Source organism: Rhodnius prolixus, unplaced genomic scaffold, assembly GCF_049639745.1.
Source record: "Rhodnius prolixus isolate KJV_2025 unplaced genomic scaffold, Rpr scaffold_5, whole genome shotgun sequence".
In the NCBI taxonomy this organism is placed as follows: domain Eukaryota; kingdom Metazoa; phylum Arthropoda; class Insecta; order Hemiptera; family Reduviidae; genus Rhodnius; species Rhodnius prolixus.
This window is the reverse complement of record NW_027411624.1, coordinates 37,239,019-37,256,335: the sequence shown is the minus strand read 5'-3', so window position 1 is coordinate 37,256,335 and position 17,317 is coordinate 37,239,019. Positions and strand designations below refer to the sequence as shown.

General features: G+C 34.3%; 2 protein-coding genes across 3 annotated transcripts in view; one reads left to right on the top strand and one right to left on the bottom strand.

Annotated features, from left to right (window-relative positions):
• Window positions 1-15,032, bottom strand: part of E23 (ABC transporter G family member E23) — a 306,543-nt gene extending 291,511 nt beyond the window's left edge. The window contains exon 1 of the mRNA XM_074136302.1: window positions 13,830-15,032. Coding sequence (XP_073992403.1) covers window positions 13,830-13,936 — 107 coding nt within the window. The 5' untranslated portion in view covers window positions 13,937-15,032. The remainder of the gene's footprint in view (window positions 1-13,829) is intronic.
• Window positions 1-17,317, top strand: part of LOC141458393 (uncharacterized) — a 311,203-nt gene that overhangs the window by 277,766 nt on the left and 16,120 nt on the right. The gene's annotated exons all lie outside the window — the stretch shown is intronic.

Below are 17,317 nucleotides of genomic sequence, written 5' to 3'. Positions count from 1 at the left end.
AAACTATAGCTGTGATCAGGGCCGGATTTTCCTATAGGCTAACTAGGCTTCAGTCTAGGACCTCAAGATCAAGAGGGGCCTACATTCAAATTGCTAGCAAAATTAAAATTACGCTATTCTAAAAACAGTACCAATAACAACATGTTTCATTTAACATATTGATATATATATCACCAGGCTTGTCCATGGGACATATCTTTTCTGTCCCATCCCATCCCATGGCAATTTATGCCTGTCCCATCCCATCCCATTTTAATATTAATATGGAATACAGTTCAAATAAAATTATTAAATTTATGAAAGTTTACGTTTAGTGTCTACTAAATAGGACTACATGTACAAAGAGACATGCAAAACGACTAAATTTATTAACTTTATCACTCAAAAGTATAATCTAAGTATGACAATTCAGTATCATTCTGACACTCTCATTCTATTTATGAGTCACTCTGCTCATTCAGCACACTATCAATTTCCTGCTCATCGACCGTTTCTAATAATTCAGTTAATCCAGGTAATCCCTGAACCATTTCCACAATTTTCATCTTACATGCAAATCTGATATACACAGAGTTTATAACGACAGCTGGTGACATCCGTTTTCGTAACTTACTCAACAACAATCCAGTCGCACGAAATAAGCACTCTACTGCAAATTTCAGCCTAAATTTATTTTACAATATCACAAGTATCGACTACCATGGGAAATACAAATGTGTGCTGTCCCATCCCATGGGACGTTTCCCATGGGAATAACATTCCCATGGACAACACTGTATATCACAGTAGTGATGTATTTTATTATCTCTCATGCAATTTACAAACTTTAAAATGGGAGATGAAAGGGCCTCCCAAGTGGAATAGCCTAGGCTAGGGCCTCTTTTCATCTAAATCCGGCCCTGCCTATGATTCTCGAAACATTAAAAAAAAAAAAAAAAAATAAACCAACTCTAGTCTCTTTCACTGTATCATGTAAAATCTGAGATTAATTACAAAAAAAGAAAAAAAAGTAGTTTAAAATAATACTAATCAAAACTAGCCACTTCAGTTAGATAACAGTAGATAGGCCAGTTCTCGTAGCCACTTGAATATTGCCATGAGTGAATATACTTACAAGCTTTTTTTACAAACCTCTTTGGCACTTTAAAGAAACCTTACAGTTTTAGGTGGTTCAGTATTGTCTTATTTCCTATTCTTAAATATAGGGTAGATAGATAGATAGATTAAATTAGGGCACCCTCAAGGCCTACGCCACTGCGACCTACTTTGGATCTATTGTGGCTCCCCTCACTCTAAAGCTCACCCTCCAGTGACCTGTCCTTTTAATCAGACTCTCAGGAGAGCGACTCCTGGGTAAAGCTCTCACAGGCCTTGGTCTTTTCCTCCCCGAGAAGTAACATCCTTAGCCAATATAGGTTACTGGTTCGCATTTTTTTTTTTGCCTCTTTGATTATTATGATTTTTTTTTTTAAATGTACCATTCAAATTGCCAAAATAGGTATGCTGGGGGGGGGGGGTTTGGCCTATTTAGGCCCTATTTCTTGATCTAATTACTCTTTAACATTCACCTTCGTGATGATAATTGATCAGTAAAGGATTCCTTGTAATTAATGAGGAGTAGTTTATTTCTTTCCTTAAACTTTCTAATTTAAATTGGTGCTTTTTGTCCTCCTTAAATTTCTCTTAGGAGGAAATAGTGATTGGTTTATCTGTTTTCAAAATGGAATCAATTTGAAAATTCACAAACATTTTTATTTTCTTTTCTTTTCTTTTTGGGTTTACGAATGTTTATAGAAAATCTATTAACCTTTGAAATGAGCTATGTTCATTTCCCCTGTACGAGGGTCGTTTGAAAAGTCCGTGCAAAGTCAGAGAGATAGCACCACTGGCGCGTATCGAGGTTATGTTTAGTTAGTAGCATCTCTTGGAAGAGCACACACCAAGTTTCAGCCAGATCGGTCTATTTCTTTGTGTTTGGCATTCGTTTGAATTGAGGAAGTCGTGTGATTTTCAAAAAATGGACGAAAAAGAATTTCGTGTGTTGATTAAACACTACTTTATGAAAGGCAAAACGCCTCAGGAGACTAAAGAGAAGCTTGATAAACATTAAGGTGACTCTGCACCTTCGATTAGAACAGTTTATAAGTGGTTTCAAAATTTTCGGAGTGGCCATATGGGCACAAGTGACGTTGAACGTTCTGGACGCCCTGTTGAGGTTACTACTCCAGAAATCATTGATAAAATCGATGATATGGTGATGGATGACAGAAGAGTGAAGGTGCGTGAGATTGCTAGTGCTGTGGGCATCTCGAATGAACGGGTACATAATATTTTGCATCAACATGGGTGCCGCGATTGCTCACGCTTGACCAAAAACGAAATCGTGTGAAGTGTTGCAAGGACGGTTTGCAGCTGTTCCAGAAGAATCCGCAGGACTTTAAGCGTGGTTTCGTCACTGTGGATGAAACATGGATACATCACTACACTCCTGAGACCAAAGAACAATCTAAACAATGGGTTACCAAGGGGGAATCTGCGCCAAAAAAGGCGAAGACCGTTCCTTCGGCCGGAAAGATTATGGCGACTGTCTTTTGGGATTCGCAAGGAATAATCCTCATCGACTATCTGGAAAAGGGTAAAATTATTACAGGTGCATATTATTCATCGTTATTGGACCGATTGAAAACCGAGCTGCAAGAAAAACGCCCACGATTGGCCCACAAAAAAAGTCTTTTTCCATCACGACAACGCACCAGCTCACACCTCAGCAGTTGTGGTCGCAAAATTAATGGAAATAGGGTTCCAACTCGTTTCACATCCCCCCCTATTCACCAGACTTGGCTCCTTCGGACTACTATTTGTTCCACAATATGAAGAAATGGCTGGCGGGAAAAAGATTTTATTCAAACGAGGAGGTGATTGCAGAAACGAATGGCTATTTTTCAGACTTGGACAAATCCTATTATTCGGAAGGGATCAACAAACTAGAGCAGCGTTGGACGAAGTGTATAAGCCTAAAAGGAGACTATGTTGAAAAATAAAAAAGGTTTACCCCAAAAAATTAAGTAGTTTTTATTTTTGCACGGACTTTTCAAACGACCATCGTAAGTGTAACTTCACAATGTTACCTTTTAATATTTAAAATAAACTAAATCATTTAAAGGCTACTTTTATGGTATTCTAAAGTTTTCAAAAACTAGAATCGCATATAAAAAATATCAACTCTTTGATTGAAGTATTCTAATATTTAGTAAATCTTCACTGGATCACAATTCACGCTTATGGAAACTATTTAAATGCAACACGACGTTGATGACCCCCCCCCCCCCCAAACACCTTAAAAACATTCTTATTTTAGCAGAAAGCTGATGGTGAGGGAAACCCCCTGCTTTTCTGACTCAGGGGACCTTAAAATGGGGTCATTTCCGGTAAAGTACGATCACTGTACTCTTCCTCTTTGTAATGGAATAAGGGAAAGTTAAAAAATGTAAATATTTTAATAAATATCAGAAGAAAGAGAAAAAAAAGAGAGAGATATTTAGGTCGTTCACCGCCATTACTGATAAAATGAGAGTGTAAATAATAAAAATAAACATTTTTTACTCGCAGAAAATAAAATAAATAAATATATTTGAATTTTACATTAAGTTATTATTTATTTATGTTTTTTAATAGAAGTTATAAAACAATTAAGATATTTATTATAACCTTTAGTTTAACCTTCTTTTAAAAAGTTTGATAATTTTTATATTTTTTTAAAATGTATTTTTAAGAAAAAAAAAATACGGATGTTCCAATTTAAAGGGAATAAAAATAGGGATGTTCCAATTTAAGGGGAATAAAAATAGGGATGTTCCAATTTGAGGGGAATAAAAATAGGGATGTTCCAATTTAAGGGGAATAAAAATAGGGATGTTCCAATTTGAGGGGAATAAAAATAGGGATGTTCCAATTTAAGGGGAATAAAAATAGGGATGTTCCAATTTAAGGGGAATAAAAATAGGGATGTTCCAATTTAAGGGGAATAAAAATAGGGATGTTCCAATTTGAGGGGAATAAAAATAGGGATGTTCCAATTTGAGGGGAATAAAAATAGGGATGTTCCAATTTAAGGGGAATAAAAATAGGGATGTTCCAATTTAAGGGGAATAAAAATAGGGATGTTCCAATTTAAGGGGAATAAAAATAGGGATGTTCCAATTTAAGGGGAATAAAAATAAAACCCAAAAAACATTGAGAATACTTTTTGGGAGTTAGAAATGGTGACGGAGAGTTTGGTTAAAAATTCCATCAACTGGTTAACCTTCGGGTTGGCTGGATAACACTACTGGAGAGGAGTTGTTCTGTAACTTCATGGGGTAAGGGGGGGCCTTTCATCCACCATGTCTACTGTTGTTGGCACACTATCTTCTCAAAAAATTTTTTTGTAAACATAATTTTTTCCTCCCCTTAATTCACAATTTTTTTTGGGTGAGGGGTTATAAAAATTTCATTTTTTTTTTATAGTTGGGATAAAATCTTAGAAAAATACCTTAGACAGTTATTGTAGAGCTCAGTTCTAATTATAGCTACACAATTTGAAGCGTAATTAGTAGGTCTCAGTTTGTCCCACATTCCTTGTTCAGAACTACTTTCAGGGGTAAGCTATAGATTGGTTTACTTTGCCGGGAAATCTTTTGAACAAGGAACTGTGAATAGTTTACACTACCACTTCACAATGGCGTCGCAGAATAGCCGTTTTGTTGCGTAAAAATTTGAGTACTGTACCAATATTATTATTTATGTCCACTGTTATATACAGAATTGTATCGGAGCAGTGTTTAATAAATAAATAAATAAAATAAATTATTATTTATTTATTATTTTTATTTGTTAAATCATTTATTTAGTTACAATCAACGCATTTTGTGTTATAAGCAACAATGATAACAATAAGCAACATTCACACATATCAGAGTGGAGAAGTTACCCAGCGGTAACACTCCAAAAACATTTTACTTTCTACTGACTCTCTTCATCAGAGAGGAGATCGCGAGGCCACACTGTCTTATAAGACTGTCCTAGAAGTGTTGTCTGGAAATGTTCTTGAAGATAGATGTTGTACAAGTGGGATTGTGATGAGATTGAAGGTTAAGATGGAATTTTCTGTATCGTGTTTTCAGCAACTTGTGTTGCACGAAAGGAATGTTCAAGTCTGTGTGAATGGTTTGGATTGGTTGGAAAGGAGCGTTTAACTGTAGAGCGAAGAATTTTTAGATTGCAAGAGAACTGGGATCCTTTGGAGAGATTTGAGCGTTTGATTGAACCTCCACAGTTCCGATGCCATAAGCCCAGACTGGCTGTTGTCCAGAGTGAGTTTTGATCTGTTGTCTTTTCAGTTGTCGGAAGCGACTGTTGAGCTATTAAGTCGAGTATGAGGGTTCAATTTAGTAAGTCTTCTGTCAAGGTAAAGCCCAAGGTAGCGGACTACTGGTAAAGGAATTTGTAAAAGACAGGAGTGAAAGTAATGTTTTGAGATTTTGTTTCGTTCAGTTTGATAGCCCTATTTTTTGAACCATTTTTCTAAGGAGGTGAGATGAGACTGAAGGTTTCTGTGAGCTACTAATGGATCTTTGTTAGTAGATAAGATGGCAGTATCGTCAGCATAGGTGAGAAGAGTAGTTTGAGGATGAGTAGGTTTGTCTGAGGAGTAGATTGTGTACAGAATGGGGCCTAGTATGCTGCCTTGCGGAACTCCAGCGAATGGAGAAAGAATAGTTCCTACCTTCACTCTAAAATGTCTGTCAGTCAAGTATGATTTCAAAATGAGGAAATATGTGGCTGGAAGGATGGTCATGAGCTTCCAGAGAAGTCCAGTATGCCACATCCGATCGAATTTATTAATTTTAATTTTATTTTTTTATTGGATCAATAATAAGCAAATGTTCATTACATATTCAAGGTTTGTTCGACTAGATTTTGCAAATTTCTTGCCTCAATGTATGCATATAAAGTAAAGTAATTGCCTATTTTTTCTGGCGGGCTTTACGTCCAATTACCAAGTAGGTGTCGTAGAGAGAGGCGACTAGCAAACATACTTTACTGTAAATTTCTTTTATTAACCATTATATAAAATCCAAGGCCTATCGAACCCAGTATATGTACTGTGGTACTGGGTTTTGACTTTCAGCATCAATTACATTTAGCGATAGAAATATTTGGTTCCCATATCTGCTGAGTTCCTGTGGTCCTTGAGCTATTTTCTTTCCATGCACTTCACTACAGATCATTGGCTAAAATTGTACCTATTATTTTGCGAATTTCCCGTTAAAAGACAAACATGTCTTTGCGGAAAACGTTTTAGAAAAAAAAAATATTTCGGTTTTAGAGATAAATGGTATTGGACAGCTCCCAAACTTACCTCGAAAAAAACAAAAACTTACCGGAACAGAGATTAAAAAACCGGAATTGTGTTGGCCAATTGTGGAAACGTTTGTTCACCCTATGCATGAAATATCTTTCGTTTCTACGATTAATAGAAATTGTTAAAATAATTGTTATGATTAATAACGTAAGTATTATCCATCCACTTTGTAAATTGGGTGAAATTTTTAAATATTTTTCCACTTAAAATTATACAATTCAATTTTTGCACATTTATTCTATTTGTCCTTGTAAGTTCGTTGTTTTATTGCCAGCATATTTTGCATGATTTATTACTATAATATAATGTCAAGGTTACTTTGAAGACACGCCAAAGACAGCAGCTTAACTTAACACCACGGCGGGTCAGGTGTATCGTTCTGAATGCATTTTCTTTGTCTATGCAGACAGTGTGGCGCTTTTTTTTTTTCCAATAAGTGAATACATACTGATGCATACATGGACTAGTTGATGGCATTGCATGGCAACCTAAAAAATTACGCTGTACGTAATAATGTGACTGTGGTGGTTATAAAAATTATGTTTTACGTAATAATGTGACTCTGGTGGTAATAAACATTAAGCTTTCCGTAATAATGTGACTGTGGTGGTTATAAAAATTATGTTTTACGTAATAATGTGACTCTGGTGGTAATAAACATTAAGCTTTCCGTAATAATGTGACTGTGTGGTGGTTATAAAAATTGTGTTTTACGTAATAGTGTGACTCTGGTGGTAATAAACATTTAGCTTTCCGTAATAATGTGACTGTGTGGTGGTTATAAAAATTGTGTTTTACGTAATAGTGTGGCTCTGGTGGTAATAAACATTAAGCTTTCCGTAATAATGTGACTGTGTGGTGGTTATAAAAATTGTGTTTTACGTAATAGTGTGGCTCTGGTGGTAATAAACATTAAGCTTTCCGTAATAATGTGACTGTGTGGTGGTTATAAAAATTGTGTTTTACGTAATAGTGTGGCTCTGCTCTGGTGGTAATAAACATTAAGCTTTCCGTAATAATGTGACTGTGGTGCTGCTATGGTACTATACATGTACATACAAAAAAAATTATCTGTTTTACAAAATTGTATAAATTATAACGGATTATTAAGATAAGAAATTCTAGTAGGTTTGAGAAGAACAAGTACCTTTTGTCCTTCTACATAAGACGTCTTGTTTACAGTGCTATTATGCTACTGAAGATGGTAGTATATACTTGGACAAAGGTTTTCTTGCTCAGGTGTAGGAGTTAGACTTGTAGAGTTAAGACTTCATATATACAAAACAAGATTTGCTGTATTAGTGTTAACTAAATATAAATAAAATCAAGGTTATTGCAAAAATAAACACCTGGATGTTGCCCAGACTGACGAAGGAGTTACCGGTCGTCCATGTTACCTTTACAATCGGTACGTCATGCGTCATGAGGTTATAGGCCTCATTATCTTCTAGTTTTAGTCAAATAATTAGCCTTAGAAGATAATTTTATCAATTCGTCAACAATCCGGTGTTAAACTTAAACTTAGGGCCTTTTCTTTTGAACAGTGTTTGCTCAGCTTAGAATGTTTCTCGTTAATTTTGAGTAGCTTAAACGACCATCTTGCCGAATTGATAACAATGCAAGTGGTAATAATCTAGTTAAAATTAACGACGAATTTTAATTAAACAAATCGATACTTATCATTACAACATTTTTTATGTGCACTTTAAATAATTGTAAATATTTAGTTACTAAAATTATAGCTGGTAGGATTATAACCTAACAGTAATAGCTGATTAGTGGGAATGCTGTACTGTAATTGTGCAAATGATGGACAATTCTGCGTTATCATTGGTTGAAATAATTGAAATTGCGCAAACGAATTAGTGGTTAAGTTTGTGAATGAAATTGTCACAGACGTAAATCACGTAGCATTTACCCACGTTGTATGTGCTTAGTACCGGATAATATTACTAATTTGATCCATTTTTGGTGTCTTTTTCGTTTTTTTTATTGACTGGCTTCCAATTTCTGTTCCATTATCAGAGATTGGTTAAACAGTTTGGTGTAAAGAATTTTGACGTCAACTAAGTTTCTATCTCAAGCTATACTGGGTTACTGTTGTCTTCTGGAAGGTTTGTTGGTATTGTTGCAGTATATTGGTTAAAAAAACTTAACATTTTTGTAAAATTCAGAAAAATTAATGGTAAATCGATCTTGCTTACAACACACGATTTTTTCTTAATGTAAATGTTTGTAATTGTAATTGCTCAGGTATGTGAGAAATCTAAATCTTCCAATTTTGAGCTGGAAAATTCTATTTTTGTTCCCCTCTAATGTACTATTTCAGTTTAATGTACGATCCTACATTATAGTTATATACTTTAAGCGAGACTAATTTTGAATGACCTAAAACCGTAAGATCCCGATTGAAATTCTTAATTTTTAATCTAATTCTCATTCAGTGTTTATTCTGATAATCTTCAACCCTGTCAGGCTCGATGGTCTAGTGGTCAAGAGCGTAGTTTTGTAAGTGGAAGATCCCCAGTTCGAATCCCGCGTTCAGCTACTTTTTATTTGTTAGAAAAAGTGTTTACGTAAAAGTATATACTTCAGTTTGATGGTTCATCAATTAATGCGTGCTCTTACTCTGCCTATTGTGAGCGGTAGGTAAATTTAAAGAGATGTTATTGTGTGAAATTTAGTGTCAGTTTCTGTTTTAAATTTTTGTTAAGTAATAGTTTACGGTCAAGTTTCGAGATTAATCTGTTAACTGGCGATTGTTCTACCAACATATATAGGGTAGTAAAAGTCTTAAGTGGGCGTGGACTTAAACTAGGTTTTACACGGGTTACACTTTAAGGCTTCACTTGAACATGTGTCTGGATCTTTTTCTATTTCTCTGTAAAACAATCCTCTTTTTTTTATTTTTTTTAAGTTAACTAGACCCTCTTAGGGCGTCTTATCTTCTGGCAATTGTAAGAGATAATCTTCCAAATATAGGGCACTTCTCTAATTCTTCTTCTAACTACATAGCTTCTAACTGTTAGAGCTTTAGAGTCTCTCTCTGCTGTTTCTCTGCAAGTAATCCGCCTCCATCAACCCCCATAGCTTTCCTGTAAGGAGACCTGTACTTTCGGTCTCCATATAGAAGCACATTCTCAGCTAGTAGTTGTTACACCAGCCTCTTGCCTTTTGATTTTCGTAAATGCCTCCATTTAATAAGTGAGTTAAAGCTCTCCTCTATCATCTTGCTCTTCTCTAATATCATCTATTAGTACGTTCCTTTATTTGTAAAATACAGTTCTGAGCTCTTTATAAAATAAGACTGTTTAAAACACCGATGGTATGATATGAATATTAATAAAATCGGTTCAGGAGGTCTACAGTTTGTACAGATTACAAATTATTATGGTTATTTTATACATTTTTTCCTCTAATTATCTCAAAAAGTGTCTCCAATCATTACAATAAACTGTAGAAAGTTTTCGCTGAGCCCAAAACTTAGGATGAGATGTAAATTTTCTTTACTTTAACAACTTCTTGCTGAAGAACCGAGTACTATGGCGGACATATTCCAAGATTCTAAATTCTAATCACTACTCTAGAGTACGACAGACGAACTGGCAGTCGTTTGCTAATTTTTCTTACATACAGACGAACAAGAAATCTGCTTTGTTCAGCCAATTAAAAAAAGAATCTACTTTTCTTTTCTTTTTTCTATTTAAATATTTCTGAAAATGTTTCAAGAATAATACAAATTCTTTGAGAATTTAGTATTTTAATTAAATAAAAAGTTCTCTAAAGATGAACTTGATGGCCAAGTACATCTTGCCAATGATGGAGAGTACCTTTCAATTAATAACAAATCATATTCCTTGCTTTTTGACAGTTTAATGACAGAATATTAATTTGCAAAGATTTAATATTATTATTTAAAAAATAATAAGTGAATGAATAAAACTGAATTAATTAGTTTGAATTTAAACGAGTGAAAAACCCGTGTAACCAGTTTAAGTTTACAATTTAAGCTACAGACTTTGGATTAAACAAATACTTATATACTTAAAATAACAAAGTCAATCAGACTCTTTTTATTAACTTGATTTAACAAAATGGAAGTTTGTACATGTGTATTTCATCAGTGGTTCAACCGCTGTGTTAGTTTCCATCTAATTAAGCACATAAATGCTTAAGAATTAAAGTAGAATTGCGAAGCGCTATTGGTGTCTGACTGGAAGATATAACTCTAGAAGCAATTATGCAGAAGCGCATACTTCTACAAGATCTTTGCAAGGAGGAGCTAGCTACTAAGTAACAAGTAGGACAAACAGGAATTCCTGTGTCTAAAAAATTACTTACAAAATATCCTTGAAAGGGAACTTAAGGACTACGGCAGCTTTTGCCGAATTTTAAAGGAGGATTTGCAGAATTTAGGATGAAAAATATCGGTATAAGTGAATAAATAACCTTTAAAATAACCTTTCTAGAATTCTCTGATAAAAGATTCTCAAAGTTCCTGAACTATGGGACACGACCCTAATAAAAATTATTTTACAATCTTTTTTTTTGGGGGGGGGGATGGAATCGAAACTTTACTTTTTACTATTCAGCTAAAAATAACCAGTGGAATTGAATAGACTTTATTCAGTGAAATCCATGATTGAACAGTTTAAGATTGGTAACAAGGGGCTGAATCAGGTGAATACCTTAAATGATGATTCATCACACACAGGGAATGAGTTGAGTCTCTGGGTCCCATTATTCAGCATCAAACTTCACCTGTTTTCATTCTGATCTTACGAAGGTGATGATGAATTCTGGTCATCAAAATATTTAAATAGTAAGTCACGAACCAATATAATATGTGCTTAAGTCTATAGCAGAGCTAGCAATGAAATATGAATGTATTTGAAAAGTTAAAGCTGATTAGAATGAATGGAAGAAAATGATTAGAGAAGGATTACGGTGATTTTAATTTCGGTTAAGCTATAAGGATGGCAGGAATATAGAGTACTGATCCATCCATTAGTTGGTAAGTTTGTATGTAAATACAGTCGACTCTCGATAATTCGAAACTCGATAATTCGAACTCTACAGCTGCTAACTTCGGTAAATCGAAAAAAATGCAGTGTATTTAGATACGCTCGATAACTCGAAATCCTTTTCTTAACAACAGGGAGAGAGAAGGCTCTACAATTCGAACGAGGCCACCTTCCCCTCTTTATAATTCGAATTTTCCCTAGTAATGTTTACTTCTCATTTTCCGCTTATTGTTCATTTCCTGCGTAATGTTTCCCTCCTTTCCTGTCCAGTTTAACTTTCCAATTCTCTTTCTTAGTTTGTCACGATGGGAAGCACGTCTCCCTTACTGGGTCCGACAAAGAAAAATTATCGCGGCCGTGAAAAGTGGTTCGAAACAAAAAGATATCGCCAAAACTTTCAATATTCCACCATCAACGCTTTCTACAATTCTAAGTCACTTGACTAAGTCAAGCCACATTGTAACAAAAACTGTTCTTCATTTTTTAAATTAGGTACATATGTATATTATTATTTATTGAAATGTTAATACATATGTAATTTTTTGTTCTTTTTTGTCGTTTTCATTATTTTTACTTTTTTACTTGAGGCTATATATGTCTAAAACTTAGGTAAGCTCATACGTATTTTCAATATACGTATCTACATACATATATACATAATAATAACTCTTAATTCGAATTTTTTTTCCCCTTCTTGATAATTCGAAGTCTCGATAATTCGAATTTTTCTTGTAGTCCCTTGGATTTCGATTTATCGAGAATTGACTGTAGTTGTATACAGTAGAGGGATGAATGTGTGAAGTGAATGTATTTATAAGTAAGAATGGAGAGTGAGTGATATTCTAGTGATAAGCACCTAGACGATGCTGGCTGTATGGCGGAAGCCAATGCCAAAAAAAAGGGTCACGAACCAGTAATTTGCTTACGATGTTTTTTGGTTTATTTCGACCGTTGTTGATGGATGATTTTTTTTTTTTTTGAGGAATATCGGAAGTTGCGGTCACAAATAAATACCGAAATTTTTTTGCTTTATACCAACGTTTCGGTGGTAATTTTTACTACCTTCTGCAGGGTATTTGTAACCTTCTTCGCAGACTTTTTTATAAATACCCTGCAGAAGGTAGTAAAAATTACCACCGAAACGTTGGTATAAAAAGCAACAAATTTTGTAATTTAATTGTGACCGCACCTCAATATTCTTCGGGAAAAAGGTAATTCGTTTGTTTGTAAATAATTCACTTAATATCGCCTGTATTAAAAAACTTCTTTGGCACTCCCAAGTATGCTAGTTAGATCTTTTGTGAGATATAATTTATATTTTACTCACTATCGTGACGATGCGTAATGTGTGTATTAAATGAAACCCATATCTTTTTCTCAAGAGACTCTTAATAGAAAGTGACAATCGTGGTAGAATGCAAACAAACTAACTAAAAAAAAAACAAAGAGTGAGACTAGTTAAGACGACGCTAAGCGGGGGACGACGAGGAAAGTAATACGAGGCAAAAGTGGAAGAGAACTGGACGGAATGTGAAAATGTGCTAGCAGAGTCAATGTGCAAGAAGAGAAGACGCAAGAGGATGGAGGAATAAGTAAGTGGTAGAGAAGCAGTCGGATGAAGGTGTGCGAAATGGAGTGAAAGGACGACGGTGGTTATGGGTGGGGAGTGAGGAGGGGTAATAGGTAAAAAGGAAGGTAGCGGACACTGTTACCTAGTATAACATAACCTTAACCACTTTCCATTGTTCGCCACAGTGACTGACTGGCCTCGCACAGGAAACTGGTGCTACTTATTTCCTTCTATTAGTTATCAGTTTTGATTCACAAATAGTATTCTATTTTTTTGGTTTAAATAAATATTAAAATTTTAAGAGGTGGAATTATAAAATTAATTAAAAAAAAAAAAACTGATACTAGAGACACAATGATTGGAGGGACACCAGAGCAAAGGGGGGGACCACTAAAAAAGTAAGAAAATGAAAATGAAATCGGGGGGGTTATGTAACGGCCATAAAGCGCCGGCCTGGGGGTTCCTTGACCCCAGATGCAATGAGCCTACTGTAGGAGAGGGGAGTAACAAACAAATACTGTATGTGGAGGAGGGGCATTAGAGGGGCAGTTGGCCCCCCCTACACACAATAAAACAAAAACTATTTTTAATATTATTATGATTATTTTTTCATCAAGATTTTTAAACATCTTTCCAATTCTCTTTTAAATCAACTTCATTTTGCTATTTAATCTTCTTTCCATCACTTTCACTAAACCTAATTCTCTATTAACAGGAATCTAGGTAAACAAAATCGTTTTTTTTTGGAATCTTAAATAAATTATAAATTACAAAAGACAAGACAAAAAAATAGTAATAATAATAATTATTATTTTTTTGTTTTTGTTGTTACCTTGTATTTTTTGTAGTCGTGGGACGTACCATATTCCTTTTTTCGTCCTTTGGCAGGCGCAGATAGTCCTGGTCACCGAGCAGGAACAAGTCCTTTGAAATAATCATAATTTTGGACGAATATGATGGCTTTCTTCTTTCGATTCACACTCACTTTGAGAAAATTTTTTTGTATTATCTATTTTTAATGAATTTTTTTTTTTGGAAAATACAATTTTCTTTTTTGAATGATTGTAAAAAAAAATAGTGGGGGGAAAAAGAATATAATGATAACTTTAAATTGAATGCCTTTTTTGGTCGCCTTATTTTTACGCGTTTTATTTTTATTATTTTACACAATTTAAAAAAAAATAAAAAATAGTGCTTTTTTGGCTGGCGAAATTGCCCTCCTATTTAGCCCGGATCTGCTACATAATACTTCGGATTGGTCCGAAATTTTTCTTTTACAGAAATTAAATAAAAAAAATATCTTCTACTTAAATATAAAAATATATTAACTTTCTCAAATAAAATATAAACATGAACATATATATTAAAAAAAAAAGAAAAAGTAAAGGTCGTCGTCACGATATAAAATAAAACTTAGTTTCCAAAAATTTTTTCTTTATGACTTTTTACTTAAAATCCCAAAAAAAAAAAAAAAAAAAAAAAAAAACCAAAACCCCCAAAAAAAAGAAAAATGAAAAACGGCCCCCTGATACTTTCTGTGTTTTATGGCCGAACGCACTAAGACACGCACTGTCCGAGGCAGTCGATAGACTGACAGTTCAGTTTTAATAGCGGATGGAGTCTGGCACCAATTTCTATTTAGCAAGAGTGGGGGCAAAACAAATGCTTATCACGGAGCGCACGATTGTTGCGCCTCTAACGGGCTTTTATATAAACTATCATTAGCGCCCTCTTTTATTCCTTTTTTTTTTTTTTTTTTTACTTTCTATTGGATTAGATTAGAGAGCAGATGTTGCGGATCAGTTTCCAAAATTTTTGTTGAAGAGTTTTGATCGTAAAAGCATTATTTTTAAAGATTTTCCGAGAACATTGTGTAATTTAAACTTTTTAAATTTTGTGTGAACAAAGTCTGTACGAGTATAATATTTCCCGCGATGGTAAAAACCATAAGTCTGGTGAGGAATGCAATTAGGATTAGCCGGGTTAGTATTTTAGTATGGTATTTACCTGCTACGAGCGCTTCTTAACACTTCTGTTGGCCCAACAACTGATGAACAATTTGCTTTTCTTAAGACTCTTCCCAGAACTCCAGAATTGTTGAAAGACGTTACACAAAAAAAAACTTTCCACCCAAAAAAAAATCAGATACTGATATGATTCTGTTCGAACTGTGGAGGATGCCTTTGCACCCATTTTTGACATTGAGAGTCCTTCACTTCATGCGCCATCGTTTAAAATGCACCTTAAAAAAAAAAGAAACTTCTACAATCATATAATACAGTCGCACTTCTCAATAAAGGACACCGGCGGGGGAAAGCAAAGTGGCCGCTATTTGGAGGTGGTCGTTAGAAGGAGGTAGGCAAGTTTCATAATGAAAAAATATGGTTTTTTTTCCCCAAACATCTATTTAAAAATTATTTATTATTAATATATTTAAAAACGTGCATAATTGCATAATTATTGCAGCTATATGATATGCATCAAATTTTTTTATTAAAATTTATCAAAAACTACCATATTATTGACAATTAATAATTTTTATAATAATCATCACATTTATTCATAACAATAATAATTTATGGTAAAATTAAAATTATCATCTATTATTAGAAAAATAGAACAAACCTTTCGGCAAGTTGACTATATGGCTCGATTTGATTTTTGCAAAATCTTCGCAACACATTTATTTTCTCTGCTCGAGTTAACCACTTTCGTTTGAGAGACATATCGGAAAAAATAATATTGTTCGTCCAAAGTTATATTGAAAAATGATTAAAATGGTACAAGTTGTATGGAGCTTATATAGGAAACTTTAGAAAAAACCAGAAAAAAAAAAAAAAAAACTTGAGAGGGGATAATTATTTTGATCACCTCGTCAAACGAACTTTTAATAATAAGGTGGTCGTTAGTGGGAGGTGAAACATGAATCCGTTCCCCAAAATCAATGTCCGCGGTCGTTATGTAGAGTGTCCGTTAGGAATTTTTTATTACATATAGACAAGGGTTATAGGGGTCAAAAACGGGGAAATCCAAAAACTGGTTCGTAAATGGAGGTGGTCGCTAGTGAGTGTCCTTTATGGGAGGCTCGACTGTATCTCGAATAGACAGTCTGTAAACCATCTAAACTAGACTTGTACCGGACTCATATCCAATCTCACCCCCAGATGTTACTCTAGATTCCCATTTACATCAACTTTCTAAACCCATATCATATCAAACATTGACCCCAAAAACGTTGATATCGTAGTTTCATAACCCCTCATTCAGGAATAATCGACATAATTACTCAGTTTAGCAATAGAAAAACTGACATACTTAAGGAAAAACTCAGACAAATGGAAAGACCTATTCAGTAAAATGAAATAAAAGTTCTTTCTTCTACGCCTGATTCTTGTTGTACGCTTAGTTCCTTGTTTTATGCCTTATTCTTTCTTCCCCAAATTCTTTTCCTCATGCCTAATTCTTTCTTCTATGTATAATTCTTTCTTCTACGCCTGATTCTTGTTCTACGCTTAGTTCCTTGTTTTACGCCTTAATCTTTCTTCCCCAAATTCTTTTCCTCATGCCTAATTCTTTCTTCTATGTCTAATTCTTTCTTCTACGCCGAATTCCTTGTTCTACGCCTAATTCCTTGTTCTACGCTTAGTTCCTTGTTTTATGCCTTAATCTTTCTTCCCCAAATTCTTTTCCTCATGCCTAATTCTTTCTTCTATGTCTAATTCTTTCTTCTACGCCTGATTCTTGTTCTACGCTTAGTTCCTTGATTTACGCCTTAATCTTTCTTCCCCAAATTCTTTTCCTCATGCCTAATTCTTTCTCCTAAGCCTGATTCGTTCACCTACGCCTAATTCTTTCTTCTATCCAGATTCTTTCCTCTACACCAAATTCTTTCTTCTACGCCTAATTCCTTGTTCTACGCTTAATTCCTTGTGTTACGCCTAATTCTTTCTTCCCCAAATTCTTTTCCTCATGCTTAATTCTTTCTCCTAAGCCTGATTCGTTCACCTACGCCTAATTCTCTGTGGCAATGTTCTCATTTTAAACGAAAGAGTATTTAATCGTAATATTTCATTTTTTAAATCTTTTATGTTCACACAACACATAGATAATTTTCTTTAATAAAAATTAAAAAACGCACATTATCTGGTGGACTCACTAGACCCCAAAGCAGATATTTCTGGTAAAAATTCGATCTGATTGCTGACACTTTGTTAACCTAGTTAGAGAAAATAATAAATGTAGACAATATATTTTGTGTAAAGCTAAATCGGAGCATTGTACAGTTGAAATTGGGCAAATAACGGGAGATAATACCTTCCT